This window comes from Notamacropus eugenii, chromosome 4 (genome assembly GCF_028372415.1).
Source record: "Notamacropus eugenii isolate mMacEug1 chromosome 4, mMacEug1.pri_v2, whole genome shotgun sequence".
NCBI classification, from domain to species: domain Eukaryota; kingdom Metazoa; phylum Chordata; class Mammalia; order Diprotodontia; family Macropodidae; genus Notamacropus; species Notamacropus eugenii.
The window spans coordinates 327,155,820-327,173,974 of NC_092875.1; the positions used below are offsets into that span (position 1 = coordinate 327,155,820).

At 38.2% G+C, this 18,155-nt stretch overlaps 1 protein-coding gene across 1 annotated transcript in view; it reads left to right on the top strand.

The window, feature by feature from the left end:
- Positions 1–18,155, top strand: part of LOXHD1 (lipoxygenase homology PLAT domains 1) — a 283,771-nt gene that overhangs the window by 209,051 nt on the left and 56,565 nt on the right. Inside the window, exons 32-33 of the mRNA XM_072605219.1 lie at positions 944–1,152; positions 9,317–9,502. Of these exons, the coding sequence (XP_072461320.1) occupies positions 944–1,152; positions 9,317–9,502 (395 nt within the window). The remainder of the gene's footprint in view (positions 1–943; positions 1,153–9,316; positions 9,503–18,155) is intronic.

Below are 18,155 nucleotides of genomic sequence, written 5' to 3' on the forward strand. Positions count from 1 at the left end.
CCTCACCTTGTCACAAAGAGCTCTAGACACTTCCAATCAATCAGTCATTCCATCAGCCAAAGCAACAATTGCTTGTATGTGTTTACCTCTACATGTTTTTCAAAATGTTTTCATATCCATTAGCTCACAGCAGGCAGTAGTGAAAAGAGGACAGAACTGAGCTTCTGGGGGATTGGGTTCTTATCCCTGCTTTTGCCTCAGACTGGCTGTGTGACCTCAGGAATCATTTGAATTCACTAGGCCTATGTTATTTTATCTGAAAAATAAGAATATCACTAACAAGAAGAATGATAAGAGTAGCTTTCCTATGATGTAGATAGTGCAAATATTTTCATGCCTAATTTATAGATTATTGGACTGAGGTTTCTAGAAGTTGTGAGACTTACCTACAGTCACACAGCTAGCTAAAGCCAAAGTTATTTCCACTATGTTAGGCTGTTTTCTATATAAATGCCCACCTATTTTATAGTGTTATTATGTCAAATAAAAAACTGGTCTATAAAAGCATTTTGAAAAATGTAAAATTCTATACCAGGTACTGGCAAACTACAGACCAATACTTGCTTTTGTATGCCCAGAGAGCAAAGAATGATTTATACATTTTTAAATACAATAAAGCTTATTTTAAAATGTAAAAACCTCTTTTTGCTCATAGGCTATACAAAAACAAGTGTTGGGCATTAGTTTGCTGACCCCTGTTCTATACCAATGGAAAAAATTATCTCCTTTTATCCTTATATTTATGGAGTCTTCTGCCCTCTTCCCCAGATAACAAAATAATCATCGGCCAGCCAGGGAAGGTGCAGGGCAATTCCATCTTAGAGTCAGGGGGCTGGACTAAATGACTTCCAGTGGTTATTGTCAGTTTAATAGCAATGAGAGTCTCTGTCCCCTCATCTGCTATGCACCATTCACAACCAGAGCCCTTGGGCATCTGTTGCAGTGATTCCTTACCATGTGACCATCACCACCGGTGAGCAGAAAGATGCAGCCACTGATAGCCGAGCCTTCATCATCATTATTGGGGAGGATGATGAGGTGTCCAATCGCATCTGGCTGGATTACCCCGGGACAAAGAAGGGTTTCAGCTGTGGCTCTGTGGAGAAGTTCTACGTCGTAGGCTTGGATGTAGGAGACATCAAGAAAATAGAGGTGCCAGCCCCTGGGGTCCCTTGGACTGAAACTCACAGTGCCAGCCCTTTAGTTAAGAGGGACTTTCCAGAGAGGCATTGATGGTGGGAGGGAGCTGAAGGTGACAAGAGTAAAGGAAAGCAAAGGGAAACATGGCCTTAAGCCCTATGACATGGCATACATGGTAAGATAGCCAGTCTTAGAATCAGAACCTCAGGCTTTAATCTCAATTCTTACACTAACCCATAGAGTGATCTCAAGCAAGTAGTTTAGCCTTTTAATGTTCACATTGCCTTATTTGCCCGATGGGGATAAATGATGGTATTTGCCCCCAGTATTGAGACCACAGCTTTGATCTATTTTTCCTTGCAAGGGGGACAGGTTTGCAATAAACTATCCATACTCTTACTCAGACTTCTTTCTGGTCAAAGATTCACATTTGCAGGAAAATTACCCATCTTGAAGAGTGGAACCCATGTTTGGTAAAAATGTGCTTTGAGTTGTTTCTCCCCTAGTGAGAATAGGTCTGCACTGGACATTTCCACAATTTCACCTGGTCTCTTTGTAACCAAGCAATCTAGAGGTGTATTACTTAGAGCACCTGGCCTGGAGTCAGGAAGACTGCTCTTCATGAATTCAAAATCAGCCTCAGACACTTACTAGCTAAGTGAACCTGGACAAATCATTTAACGCTGTTTGCCTTAGTTCCTCATCTGTAAAATGAGCTGGAGAAGGAAATGGCAAACCATTCCAGTATCTTTACCAAGAAAACCCCAAATTAGGGTCACGAAGAGTAGGACATGACTGAAAAGCAACTCAACAAAAACCATTTCTGAAATAACCAGCTGGTTTAAACTCATGGCCTATATTGGGATTGAACTCATAAATTCATAAGCTCTTAGAGTTAGAAAGGAGTTATAATGATTATCCAGTTCAACTCCCTTATTTTATAGTTGAAGAAGCAGAAGCCAAGGGAGGCTAAGTGACTTAGGCAGGGTCATAAAGGTCATCAGTAACACAGCTGGAGTTTGAATCCAGGTTCTCTGACTTCTCTGACTCCTTTCCAGTGTTCGCTCTACTACACTAAAACACTAGCTTTGCTCCAGCCAAATGGGATAGGATGATTCCTGTCAAGAGAACAAAATGTCTAAAATAGAAATGAAAGCATTTATAAAGGGAATTTAATGTGTTATAAAAACTATGTCATTATTACTATTCATGCTTTAAAAATTCTATATATGTTAGTCCACAACAACTCATTAGTCAAAAGCTATCATCACTTACTACATGCAAGGTATTGTACTAAGACATACAAAGAAAGGCAAAAACATGCCTGGTCCTCAAAGAGTGCATATTCTAATAGGAAGGCACATGTAAATAATGAGGCTGATACCAAATATTTACAGAGTAGATGAAAGATTATCTGAGATGGTGAGGCACTACCGATTGGAGGGACTAGGAAAAGCCTTCTGCGGAAGACAGGACTAGAACTGGGTCTTGGAGAAGACCAAGGGAACCAAAAGATAGAAGACATCAAGGGACAGGGCATTCCAGGCATAGGCAGAGGAGACCAGTGCAAAGGTGTCGAGATGGTAGGTTGTGTTGTGTTGTATTGTGTTCAGGAACTGCAAGTAGGCCAAGATGTCTGTATGCTAAAATGTATAGAGAGGAGTGAAATAAAAGAAGTCTGGAAAGTAAGAAGGGCTCAGGTTGTGCAGACCTTTTAATACCAAACAGAGAAGTTTGTATTTGATCCTGGAGGCAACAGGAAGCCACTAGAACTTACTGAGCAGGGAGGTGATGTAATTAGATCTATGCTTGAGAAAAATCACCTTTGTAAGGAATGTATGCATTCATGTGCACATGTTGAATAATAACGTTAACAACAAAAATAATAATAATAATGGCTAAAAGTTAGGCTTTAAAGCTTGCAAAAAGCTTTCCCTGTATTATCTCAAACAACTGCTACACATTGGCAAACTCGCCAAATGTCACATACCTATTAGCGCACTATAATTTTTTACTGAGTTTAAATCATGAGCATGAGTCAAGGAGGAATTTGAGTCTCAACCAGTTCAAATACAAATTCTCCTTAGGCTGACTTTATTTTTAAAAATTTATTTTTTTTGTTACATTTTAAGTTCCAAACTGTTTCTGTCCCTCACCCCTCCCACCCCACTGGAGAATACCATCATTTGACACATTTATAAATATATGTAAAACCATATTATGTATACTTCTATTTATCAGTTTTTTTTTCTGGAGAAGGATAACATCTTCCTTCATAGGAAGGAAATCAACTTTAGCTGTTGATTTGAGTATTTATAATACTCAGAATAACTTGATCATTCACAGTTATTGTTTGAACAATATTGCTATTACTGTATACAACATTCACTTGGTCCTGCTCATTTCACTTTTCATTATTTCATGCAAGTCTTTCCATGTTTTTCTAAAATCAGTAGCTCATTATTTCTCACAGCACAGTAGTATTCCATCACAATCATATACCATAACTTATTTAGCCAGTCCCCAAAGAGTTGACAAAATGTCTTTTCCACACTTTCTCCCTAACCCCCAACACTTTTCATCAGTAGGTAGTCATGTGAACAGTCAGTCTTAGTTGTTTCAAGGTAGATTATACTTCTGAAGCTTAGCTTGACTTTACATTTTACTTGTATTGCTTACCTAGCCACAAAGGCTATAAAATAATGGTTGCTGTCCTTTGTCTTCGAAGAGGACCAAAATGACATCACCATGACAAAATGAAATTTCAATGTGTCCAATTGTAGCTGATCAGACCAATACAAGCTCAGAATGCTCTCCCACAGGTTGGGAACAGATAGTCCATGTGAATATTTGGGGTGGATACTCTAAATTTGTGCATCCTGTGTTTCCTTTGAGCTGTTTCAATTCTGCTTTGTACATAGAGCACAGCGCCTTCTCTGATATGGGCATGCCATGCTGGTTGGTCCTGTGCTAGTGTCTCCCATATTGCACAGTCAAATCCAAAGTTCTTGAGAGAGACCTTGAAAGTGTCCTTGTATCATTTCTTTCGGCCACCATGTGATCACCTGCCCCATGTGTGTTCTGCATAAAATAAAATAATACATTTTACCCCAATGTCTTTTAACAACTAAGGTATTTTGAAATTAGCTATTTCAAAAATTTTATACTATTGGTTTTTCCCCCACAATTTTAGTTAGAATATTGACAGAAGTAATATCATAGAATATTACACCTGCAAGGAGTATCAAAGGACATCTGACTGAAACTCCTCATTTTATAGATGGGAATGCTGAGTTTTAGAGAAAGAAAGTGAGGTCACAGATGGTTGAGGTCACAGCCAGAGAAGGAACCCTGATATCCCAGCTCCCAGTGCAATGCTAATCCATTATTTCATGATGTTTCCCTAAAATTAAGAGGAATCTAAGAGGTCATCTGGTCCAACCTTTCACCTACTTTGGAGATCCTACTGCTCTCTTCATCACTGCATTTGCTTTAGTACATCAGGAATCTGGGCTTTTTGTCAGCCTGGGCACTCTGCTCACCAGTAAAGACTGCAGTATGTGTGTTTCAGGAGATGGTCTGCATGAATTGTCCTGAGCAAAAAAATACAATGGAATAAAATAAAATTCTTCCCCAGTGGCCAGATTTCTGGTGATGAAGCAAGACTTCCCAGGGCTTCTGACTCTAAAGCCAGAGTTCTCCCTGCTATCCCAGGTTGCCTGGCCTTTCTGAATAATCATTGGGAAGGTGAGATTATGGCCTTTATCTCACTAATACAGTCTTATCTCTTCTCAACAAACTGCACATTATATTTTTGTCAGATAAAATTTCCATTTCAGCCTTTAAATGTTTTTAAATTGCTCTATAAAACAAGTTTCTGAAGCAGTTACATTAATAAAGTAGGCTGAAATGATAAAGAATTAGTTTAGCATAGATAGCTATTCTTTGGCTGTCTCTCCTTTTCCATTGAAACCCCTAATAATGCTCAATTAAGTAAAAACGAATATGATATGACATGTATGTTATTCTTGCTTCATCAGCTTAGTTATAATCCCCACAGAGCCAGGTATATAGAGCCAGGTATCTTAGACTTCTATTTGCACTGGCACCCCTGGATGGACCTGAGCCCATAGTGAGTGTGCAAATTCACCAATGGTGGTTCTATTTACAATTCTACTACCAAAATTATCAGTCCAAATGAAAACCTGCCTTAATGGGTCTTGTCAACAAGCATTTGCTCATCAGTAGCATAAAATGCATTAAATTTTATTTAATCCTTATGTATAATTTAATCCAATGGGCAAAATATAATTGAATATTTATTGATAAAAGGAAAAAACTCATGAGTCTTGGAAGTATATATGTAAACAGAAGCTTAGTCCATACATTTAGCAGTTATTCTTCTATGTCATGAAATTAAGTGAATAATTAATGTTTTCGTGAAGTGGTGAAGTAATAAGATACTGCTAGAATTAACTGCTGTAACAAGTCACCTTTATAAAGCACTTAAAAAGTTTTAAGGCACTTCCCTTAACTACAATGAGGAAAGTAGAATAAGTATTATCATCCCCATTTCATCACAAAGTGTGAACCTGAGTTTTGAACTCAGGTCTTCTAGACTCAAAATCCAGTGTTTTTTCAATAGAAGGAACCCTAAGATGCAGGCTAGAATATTGTAAATAGCTAAAGTCTCCTCCTGGGACTGGGCTCCAAAATCTTTCCAACATTGTCATCTTGCAAATAAGAAAGCCAAAGCCCAGAGAAATTGAATGACTGAAGGTCACACAGATAATATGTGGCAGAACCAGTCAGGATTTGAACTCATGTCCAGTGACTCCAAGATAAGAGCTCTTTCAACTGAATCACAGGGCTTAGGGAGAAGAGAACAGGCAATAATAACAGTGCTACTCAAACTGTGACAACAAATAATTGAACTCACTCGCCTGCTTTTATAACATCTTCCCTTACCTTTCTATTCAGATTCCTGGGCCTAAAAATCTGAGGCACTGAGCACATACCCCCACCCCCTGAACTGCATTGCAATCTGGCAGGGAGGAGGCTGGCTTCTTCCTAATGGTTATCCTTGTCCCAAGCTGTCACCCAGGAACCCCATGCCTCAATTTGGCTATCTTAGCACAGACAGCTAATCTCCTCCATGTGGAGTCTGGGTTCTTAATCTGCGGCAGCTGCAGAGGCATTGGTCCTGGGAGGATTTTCCTACCAGGAATTATGCAGCTGATAATATGAGTAATAGCTCCAAGCAGGTCAGGAGTGGGGAAGGAGCCAAGGAAGTGGGATTTCTCTGCCCCATGGGAGCTTACATAACAGGAAACGACTTTGACCAGTGATTTTTTTATTTTTAAAATTAAATTTCCAATCCATGAAAATTTGTTCTCTCTTCATCCCACTTGTTCTTTCCTCGTTAAGAAAAAAAGACAAAGCCCTTATGGCAAACATGAATGTATGGTCAAGCAAAACAAATTCTTTCATTAACCATGTCCAAAGCAATACATATGATTGTGATGTTTCAGAAAAGGAAACAAATTTGACAACCTGCTGGTGGTGTTTTCTAGTGTTCCAATATTGTTGTTATTCAATTATTTCATTTGTGTCATTTCATGACCCCATTTGGGGTTTTCTTTGGTAAAGATCCAGGAGTGGTTTGCCATTGGCTTCTCCAGCTCATTTTACAGATGAGGAAACTGAGGCAAGCAGGGTTAAGTGATTTGCCCAGGGTCACACAGCTAGTAAGTATCTGAGGCTGGATTTGAACTCAGGGTCTTCCTGACTCCAGACCCAGCACTCTATGCCTTATGGTGCCACCTAACTGCCCAGTGTTCCAATAGGTTGTTGCTAGTTCCTGTAGGAAATCATGGGAATCAGATCTGGAGGGGACTTAGCATCTAGTTATAAGATTATAGACCTATAGAAAGGGACCTCAGAAGTCATGAGGAACCTGAGGCCCAGAGAGGGAAGACTTTCCCAAGCTTACAGGAGGCATCAGTAGCAGAATTGAGATTGAGACCTAGGTTATCTGACTCCAAACTCATGATATCTGGCCAGTTAGTCAGCAAGTATTTATTAAGCACCTACTATGTGTCAGATTACAGTGTGTTAAATGCTGGGGCTACAAAGAAAAACAAAAAATAGTCTCTGTCCCCAGAGTGTAAATTCTAATGGAGGAGACAATGTTCAAACAATTAGATACAAGACATAGAGCTGGTAGAAGGCAATCTAAGAGGCTTTTTCCACTGTACTCCATTTCCAGCTAGGAACAAGACCTTAGCTTAAGGTCAAGGTCTCCTATTGCATCCAGGGCCATCTACATTTGTCCTGATCTGTACCTGGCCTCTGGACCCAGATGGCTCTGGAGGAGAAAGCGAGGCTGGTGACTTTGCACAGATCTTCCTCACTTATATCCAATTCACTCGCATGTCATGGCATCCCCTCCCTGATGTCATGGTCCTCTTTAAGACCAAAGGACAAACAACCACCACTGTTGTGGGGATCAAATGAGAATATATACATACATACACATACACACATATACATATATCTACCACCTGTATACATATAGAATAATATCTATGTATGTTTGCAAATATTAAAATATCATATATTGATTTACATTATGATATAGGCAAACAAATCTTGTGATATGACATAACCATTCTGGGAAGACCTACACACACACCTGAAAATATCTTTCTGTCCAATGTCATGAAGACCAAAATCCTGCCCTAATAAATATATTCTTTTAGGTCAAGTATTGCTTTCTCTGTAAAGCACCCCTTACCTCCCCTTCTTTTTTTTTTTAAAAAAAGAATTTCTAAGATCTTAGGGAAGATGGAGACAACAAATAAATCCAGAGTAGTGTGTTAGCAAACTGGCAGATTCCCTGTTGTCCCTAACAGGGAGCACTGGGTCAGCATGAGAGCCTTGGGTGTCCAGGGCTTGAGGGGGAGTCCTCAAAGGAAGAAGAGTGATGGGCACAGACAAGGGAGGCTGGCGTGCTGAAAACAGATACAGTTTCCTCCATGATTTTGCCCTAGGCAGATCTTGGTCACTATAACATCATCTTTGACAGTCATTTTTTATCTATAAAATGAAAGGGTTAGACCATCTGACTTCTAAGGTCCCTTGAAACACTGTCAATCACAGAATAGTAAAATTTAGAGTTGGAAAGGAAATTAGAGAACATCTTATCCAACCTTTCATTTTACAGAGGAGAATAGGACCCAGAGAGGTTAAGCAACTTGCCTGAGATCACACAGGTAACAAGTAGAAGAACCATTCTATGTTTCCATGATCTTAGGGACTCCTAGCTTATACTCAATTTGTTGATTTAACTCAAGGTTTTTTTAAAAAATTGCCACTGTGTTCAGTGGCTTTATGACATTTGTTTCTGACTTTATGACACTTTTCTCTAAAAAAAACCATGATTATCTTTTGTTTTTACATCACCTCAATTTCTAAATATATCCCTCTCCTTTCCCCCTTTCCAGAAAACGTTTCCTTATAATAAAGTGAAAAAAATGAAAGAGAAAAAAATGAAAAAAAAACCATTTCAACAAAACTAATAAACATAAGTGGAATTTGATACTAGAGAGCAATTTTCCATACACATAATCTCTATCTTTTCAAAGAAGGGAGGGAGGTATGTTTTCTATATTTCTCTTTGGAGGATCAAACTTGGTCATTATAATCATAAAGCATTCAATTTTCCCCCTTTTGCTCTCTCTCCCCCATTTTTGTTATACCTATGATCATGTCAACAGAGCACATGGTTTTTCCTGGTTCTGCTTACTTTACTTTGTATCAATTCATGTAAGTCTTTAGATGTTTTCCTATAGTTTTCATATTCACTGTTTTGTACAGAACAGTAACATTCCTTTACATTTATGTATCACAATTTGTTTAGATATTCTCCAATCAATGGACATCTACTCTGTTTGCAATTCTTTGCTACCACAAAATTGTTGCCATAGATATTTCAGTGTGCATATTACCTTTCTGTCTTTGTCGTCCTTAGGGATATATGCCTACCAGTGGGATCTTTGGATAAGAGAGGAGGGACATTTTACTTTATTAGTGTAATTCCAAATTGCTTTCTAGGATGGTTGGACCATAACATTTCTTTTCACTATTCACCTCCTGTTTATTTGTCGTTTCATAGCTGGGTCATGATGGAGCTTCTCCAGAGAGCTGCTGGCTGGTAGAGGAGTTGTGTGTTGCTGTGCCTACCAAGGGGAGCATGTACACTCTGCGTTGTAACTGCTGGCTGGCCAAGGATCGCGGTGATGGTCTGACTTCCAGTGTCTTTGACCTCCTGGATGCTGTGTTTGTGAATATTGGTGTGAAGGTACAGAATATAGAGTTCATGAAGAAGCTAAGATCCAAGAGTAGGATCAAAAGGTGCTTTAATAGACAACTATACAAATCAAACCAACAAAATGTTGACAAACACACACACACATTTAACAAATGACTAAGTCATGAAGATTTCTTTATTTTAAAAAAGGAGGTTTCTACCATCAGTTTAGGATCAGGTCATTGCCACCAGAAATTACAGAAGGGTTATTCTTAAGGAATTCATTTATTGATAGATTTAGATTATTCGATGAAACATTAGAAACTGTATATGGGTCACTATAGCTTGCAAACACTTTGCATCTATCAAATATCTAGTGATACATGATAAGGTAGAGAGATACGCATACTGGAAGTTCACTAGCCTTTATAAACTAGCAGATGACAAATCCCTTTACTGCAAACATAAAGCCCCAAATATCTTTAAAATTCAACAAATAAACTGTGCTGAAACTAGGGTATCATTTCATATAGCTTTGTTGCCCAGAACTGCCTGGATATAATATTGATCTATTAGACATACCAAATAATCGTAATCTCCAAACTGCATGAAATGAAGAAATAGAGAGACCAGCAGTTACCCCTGTTGTGCTATCTGCTACTAGAATTGTCCCAAAGAAGCTTCCACTGAGTTTGATTCAATATTTTAAAGCAATCATCTTATATATTTGTGCAAAAGGTCAGAGAACACTAAATGTAAAATAAAAATAGGAAAACAAATTGTTCTTAAACTATTTCTATCTAACTACATAAAAAATTGTTTAAAGTAACAATATTGATAACTCATTAGCAGAAGCTACTTGCAGACAGAGACGTGTTTGTACTCTTATCCCTGGGCCTAGGTCTGGCACACACTAGATGCTAAATTTTGTTGAATTGAAAATAGTATTTTGATGTTTGCAAAGCACCTTCCTGACAACCACCCTGCAAAATAGGTAATGGTTATACCACTAGCAGCCCTTCCTACTTTCCAAACATATTAGGAAGGACAAGTAAGCTCTTCATAATAGTATATAAAGATATAGGATAGATAATAGGCCTCAGTTTCCTCATTTGTAAAATGAGAGGGTGGAACTATATGAACCCTAAAGTGTGTGTGTGTGTGTATGTATGTACACTTATATTTACATGATCCTGAAGTAGGAGGGAGAATTGGTGCTTCAACCTAATCCTGGGTCTTCTCCTGTCCCCAGTCTATACAGAGGACAAGGGCTCTCTCTCTCCCTTAGATTCTACCTAATTAATACTACACCTGGTAGAATATTTTAAATTTTTTAATCTGTAATGTGAGACATTCTCATTTGGTACTCAGAAAAATCCTATGAGGTAGGTGTGGCAGAGATTATTATTCAAAATTGATGGATAAGAAAACAGATTTATTTGATCATAGGAAATGTGATATTATAGAGAGTTCCAGGCTGTAATTAATAGACCTGGATGTCAGTCCTGGCTCTGGAACTAATGAAAATTGTGTGACCTTGGGCAATTCCTTTTGTCTCTAGGATCACCTATGTCCTCATTTCTAAAATAAAGAGGGTTGGATTGAAGGGATCTCCAGGTTCCTGGAGGGCAGAGGTGGTTTTACTTTTGGCTTTGTATCCCCAGGACTTAGTATTGCCTGATGCATAATGATCAATTGATAAATGCTTATTCATTGATCAATTTATCGAAGCCTAGCTTTAATAGTTGATAATTTTGATTCTTAAAATTTTATTACTCTATAATTTCCTTACTTAAACCCTTTCAATAGCTTCCTGTGGAGCCCAGTATAAAGTAAAAACTCCAAGACTCTATAGAGTTTGGTTCTCTTTGCACAGGTACTCAATAAGCATTTTTCTATGAGAGGTAGAATTGAGAAGTGGGAAGAACACTGGACTAGAAACCAAAAGATGTGACATTCTGCTCCTGGTTTTGTCACTAACCACCTGTCACAGGTTATTGTAGGAAAGTCCTTCACATCTCTGGCACTCAATTTGCTCACCTGTAAAATGGGTCTATTAAAACTAGAGAACCTCTAAGAATGATCCCACTACAGAAACTTGCCATCTATGTGACTTTGGCCAAATCACTTTCTAACTTCTTCATGTATAAAATGAGTGAGTCAGATGAGTGTGTGTTTGTCCTTCATTACCGAAGAAGACCATGTCATCAGAGAAATGATGCCATGACTTTCACTTGACTTTGTTTTGAGTGAGGGAGGGCTGTGCAGGTCACCAGCCTCACTTCTCCTCCAGAGCCATCTGAATCCACTGACCAGATATTCATCAGGATGACTACAGATGACCCAGGATGAGGCAATTAGGGTTAAGTGACTTGCCCAAAGTCACACAGCTAGTGAGTGTCAAGTGTCTGAGGTGAAATTTGAACTCAAGTCCTCCTGATTCCTGCACTGGTGTTCTGTACACTGCACCACCTAGCTGCCCCCAAGTCAGACAAAATGACCTCTGAAGTCTCATTCCAGCTCTACCTATATGAGTTCAATGAGTGCCTATAAGATCAGTAAGTTCTTTCTTGTTTTGACTTACCGTGAATTTGTGGTTAAGTTGACTTTCCCACTCTTAACCTGGGGCTTTACTTAAGCTTAGGATATAGCCAAATCAGATCTCAACCCTCTTGATTCCTACTCCAGAGCTATTCGATCCACTTTGCTGTGATCAGATGCCCAGAAAGTACAACAGTGTTGTCATTTAGTAAACATCATTAAGCACTTCCTATCAGGGGTAATGTGATAAACTAGAAAAACAGAGAAACAACCAAAAAATTGGCTTTGGAAGACCTAGGTTCAAGTCCCAACTCTTATGCTGCTCCTACCTGAATAACTTGAGTTAATTAACTTAAAACCACTGGTTTCATTTTCTTTATCTAGTGAGTGAGAGGTCAGACCAGGTGACTTATGAAGTCCATTCCAGCTCCACATTGATGAGTCTGTGAGCCTATGTTATGTGCAAGGCATTGTACTAGGCCCTACACACACAAAAAAATCGTATGACTTGTTCTCAAGGAGCTTATAATCTAATGAAGGTAAGGAAAAGTGCACCAAAATGATCCAAGTAGAAAGAATAGGTAAATTGTTATTAGAAAGATGGGGAGAAAGAAATAATTTGCTCTTGAAGGGGAAATGGGAGTCACGGAATGGCTTCACTGAGGAGGTAGCAGCTGAATTGGCCTTTGAAGGGATGGTTCTTTAACTACAGAGAAGGGGAAGAGATTGAGACTATTACAAGAAGCGGAGGAAGGTTATGGAATGAACAAAAGCTGAGAATTGGGGGGATGGTAGGATGGAGATAGAGAGTGGTTGGACAGCATATAATTCATAAAGGGAAGTAGCATAAGCTGAGGCTGGACAGGTAGATTGGAACTAGATTGTCATCAGCTCTGAATGTCAAATTTGGTATTCAAATGGTTCTATAGATGAGGGTCCAATCCTGTGCCCCTCTACCCATGGTTTTGAACATCAAAAATGGCTCTGGAAAGTAGGAAGAGTGAGGTTATACCAGAGCCAAGACCTTCCTGGTTATATTCCAAAAGATTCAAATGAAAGGACTGAGTTATTGGGCCCTCAAAAAAGAGGTCCCTAATGGAAACACTGGTAGGCAGGAGCATCAGCACATGGACCTGCCAAGTGGTGCAATCCAAGTCTTGGTGTTGCTTCACACCCTCAGTCTGTAGGGATGGGAAACTCTCCTCTGAAATGTGATAGACACTGCCAGAACTTGCATTGTTCATTCCTGTCCTTCAGCCCTGATGCTGAGTTACTGATATACATGCATGTGTGAGCATGTGTGTATGTGTGTATGCCTACACACACGTGCATAGAGAGATATACTACAGGTGTTGCTTGTTATAAGCAAGTCTGGTGTGTGAACATCTAGATTCACAGAGGAGTTCTTCCCTTGGCAAAATAATCATTACTGACATGTGTGTATGCGTGAGTGTGTGCACCTGTACACACGTGCATAGAGAGACACACTACAGGTGTAACTCAGCATAAGGAAGTCTGGTGTGTGAATACCTGGATTTATACCAGAGTCCTTCCCTTGACAAAATTATCATTTGGCTTTCAGTAGCTGTTTTCCCAGGACATTTAGCTTGAATGAATGAAAGGCACTCAGTTTGAATACAAGATCTCAGGAACACATCTTTCCTGAAATTGAGCCAGAGAGAGAGAGAGAGAGAGAGAGAGAAGGAAGGAAAAACAAATTCAGGGCTTCTAAGAGCTCAGATGGTCAGAACCCTATTTTCTTCCCATCTCATACCTGGTTCTCCCAAGAGACGCTGAATCACCCTGTTGGATTTTTTTTGTTTCCTTGTTTATTTAAATGCCCGTCTGTTTACATGGCAGCCGAAATAGTGGGACACCTGTGAGTTTGATCAAGCTATCTTCTGTCAGAGAAATGACCTTCTCCCTCTTTTCTGTTTTTCTTGAAAGGTCCAGCCTGATCTTCAAGGCCCAACTTAAGTCTGACCTCTTCCCTGAATGGGGAAGGACATGAGCATTTGTATAGTACCTACCATGTGCCACACATTGTGCTAAGCACTGTGAATGGTCCAGTCCTTTCTCTCTGCCTCTCTAAATTCCTGTGGTGTGTATGATCCGGACTGGGCAACCTAGCCCTTGATTATATTGATATTTTAACTCTTTATATTAAGCTATAACAACCTTTCTTCTCTGGAAGTTGGACTTACAATCATAGAATTCAGAGTTAGAAGAAGGCCTAGAAAGCACCTGCTCTATTCCACGTATTTTACAGAGAAGAAGACTGATGACCAAAGAAAAGAAGTGGTTTACATAAACTCACCCAGGAAATTAACCAGTGCAAGAAACCACATCTTCTACCTTCCATACTAGGCCACCTTCTAATATCATCTACAGTATATAGCTAGAAGCCCAGAAATGAAAAATAACTAAAAAGACTTCTCAGCTATGATGAGTTAGCTTGTTACAAGCCTCCTCAACCTCTCAGGTGCCCGCCCAGAACCTTATAGACTTAGTGATGTGTGTAAAACAAGGCTACAGATTTAACAAGATTAGAATAGAAGCAGACTTAAAAGTGAGTTGGGGGCTCCCAGAGGCACTTGAGGTCAATAAGGAAGTCATAGTCTGAGAGCAAGGGAGGAGATGGAAGAACAGATAATGAGGGTCCAGAAGACTGGCACTATTTAGTGTGTAAGCAGGCACACTGTCATACATACCTTAATTGATTCCAAGGACATTAAAGAGCAACATAAAACTTATGCAAATGACTTTAGTCACCAAGAAAAGATTAGGTTTGTTTCAGTGTACTATGCTTAATAAGGCACGGAAATATGTAAGGTATTTTTGAAAGATTTTCATTAAATCATTAAAATGATTAACTTAAAAAACTCATCACTTAAAGGTATATTCTTTTATCTCTTTAAGTTTATCTTAAGTTATCTGGAAGATACATAGGCAATATACATCTTATTCTCCAGCACAGTCAAATATGTAAGGTGCTCATGGACTCAGAATCATACACTTAAATTTGGAAGAACTTTACAGGCCATCTAATCCAACACTTTTATTTTACACATGAGGAAACTGAGGGGCAGAGTTTAAGTGACATGTCCAAGGTTATATTCAGCTTGACATCAGGAAAATCTGAGTTCAAATTCTGTCTCAGTCACTACTGTATGACTGTGGGCATGTCTCTTAATCTCTCCTCTTAATATCTCTAAGTCTCAGTTTCTTTATCCCAAGAATGAGGGCAATAATAGTGCTGGCTTCACAGGGATATTTTGAGGAACAAATGAAATAATGCTTATAAGCACTTGGTAGACACTAAGGTGCTGTATAAACAGAGCTACAAATAATCTTATTATTCATATCTGATAGTCTCTCTGCCATAAGAATTACTTCCCATGTGCAGACTACAGCGGAGGGTAGGATCTACGTCAACTCACTTCAATTCTACAAGCATTTATTAAGTATTCACTATGTTCCAGGCAGCATACTGGTAGTAGATACAGTGACAAAAATGAATAGTCCCTTTCCTCAAAGAGTTTATATTTTTCCTTTTTAAATTTTTAAAAATCATTTATGTTTAACATTCTTTTTAAATTTTGAATTCCAATTCTCTCCCTCCTTCTCACCCCTCCACCTTTCCCCACTGAGAAGGAAAGTAATATATCAATTATACATATGAAATCATTCAAATCATTTCCATATTATGGGAAAAAAGCAAGAAAAATAAAGAAAACAAGAAAATTATGTTTCAATTTGCAGTCAGAGTTCACCAGTTCTCTTTCTAGAGGTGGATAGTGTTTTTTCATCATGAGTCCTTTGTAACTGTCTTGGATAATTATATTGATCAGAGTAGTCAAATCTTTCACAATTGATCATCATTACAACATTGCTATTACTAAGCATAATGTTTTCCTGGTTCTTCTCACTTCACTTTTGTATCAGTTCATATAGGTCTTCTCCAGGTTTTTCTGAAACCACCCTCCTTGTCATTTTTTATAGCATAATAGTACTCCATCAAAATCACCTGCCTCAGACATTCCCCAGTTATTGAGCATCCTCTTAATTTCCTATTATTTGCCACCACAAAAGGAGCTATTATAAATATTTTTGTACATATAGATTCTTTTCCTTTTTCTTTCATCTCTTTTGGGTACAGACCTAGTAATGGTATTGTTGGGTCAAAGGGTATTCACAGTTTTTGGGCATAACTCCAAATTTTTTTCCAGAATGATTGGACCAGTTCAAAACTCCACCAACAGCTTATTAGTGTACTTATTTTTCTACAAACCCTCTGTTTGACATTTCTGATAGGTATGAGATGGTGCCTCAGAATTGTTTTAAATTGCATTTGTCTAATCACTAGTTATTTAGAACATTTTTCATATGACTATAGATAGCTTTGATTTCTTCTGAAAACTTCCTATTTATAACTTTTGATAATTTATCAATTGTTGAATGGCTCTTATTTTTACAAATTTGTCTCAGTTCTCTCTCTATATGAGAAATTAGGCCTTTATCACAAAAACTTGCTGTAAAAATCTTTTGATATTACTTCACTGTTTATGTTATTGTCCTTTAGCAAAATGTAAGTTTTCCTGTTTATTTTTTTAATTAGGTTGATTTTTTCTTTTGCTTTGTTAGGGACTGTGATTAGTACCCCTGCCTTTTTCACTTCAACGGAAGCATAATAAATTCTGTTCCATCCTTTATTTTAACTCTGTGTACATCTTTCTGTTTCAAGTGTGTCTCTTGTAAACCACAAACTGTTGGATTCTTGTTTCTAATTCTATCTGCTGTTCACTCCTGCTTTATGAGTGAGCTCATCCCACTCACATTCACACACTAACTTGGTATTCCCCTCCACTCTATTTTCTTCTGTTTATCCCTTTTTTTTTTTTGAAATCCTATCCCTCCTCAAAAGTCTATTTTGCTTCTCACTACTTTTCTCTTAACCACCCTCCCTTTTCTCTTTCCCTCCCCCATTTCTTTTATCCCCTTCCTCTCTTATTTTCCTCTTGGTTAATATAGATTTCTATGTCCAACTGAGTATGAGTATATATATATTTATCTCTTTGAACCAATCCAATGAGAGTGAGGTTCAAGTAATGCCTACCACGTCACCTCTCCATTTTCCCCTCCCTGTAAAAGTTCTTCCTTGTGCACCTCTTTTATGTGAGATAATTTTCTCCATTCTATCTCTCCCTTACCCCTTATTGCAATGCATCCCTCTTTCTCAGGCCTTCTTTTTTTTGGAGATCATCCCAACATAATTGACTAACATCCATGCCCTCTGTCTGTGTAGATTCCTTCTAAGTGCCCTAAAAATGATAATGGTCTTTGGCATTACATATATCATCTTCCCATAAAGGGATGTAAACAGCTTAACCTTTTTGAGTCCTTTATGATTTTTCTTTCATGTTTACCTTTTTAATACTTCTATTGAACATCTTGTGTTTGAATGTCAAATTTTCTATTCGGCTCTGGTCTTTTCATCAAGAATGTTTGAAAGTCCTCTATTTTATGAAATATACATTTCCCCCCTTCCAGATGATTATACTCAGTTTTACTGGGTAGGTTATTCTTGGTTGTAATTTTAGTTCTTTTGCCTTCCAGAATATCATATTCCAAGCCCTCTGCTCCTTTAATGTGGAAGCTGCTAAATTTTGTCTGATCTTGGCTGTGGCTTTACAATATTTATTACTTATTTCTTTTTGGTTTCTTGCAATATTTTCTACTTGACCTAGGAGCTGTGGAATCTGACTATACAATATTCCTGGGAGTTTTCCTTTTGGGAGTGATTGGTGGATTTTTTCAATTTCTATTTTACCCTCTGGTCAGTTTTCCTTGATAATTTCTTGAAATATGATATCTAGGCTCTTTTTTTGGTCATGGCTTTCAGGTAGTCCAATAATACTTAAATTAACTCTCCTCATTCTATTTTCCAGGAAATTTGTTTTTTCTGAAGAAATATTTTATATTTCTTCTATTTTTTTTCATTTTTTTACTTTGTTTTATTGTTTCTTGGTGTCACATGGAGTCATCACCTTCCACTTGTCCAATTCTAATTTTTAAGGAATTATTTTCTTCAGTGAACTTTTGTGCCTCTTTTTTCCATTTGGCCAATTCTGATTTTTATGAAGTTCTTTTCTTCAGTGAATTT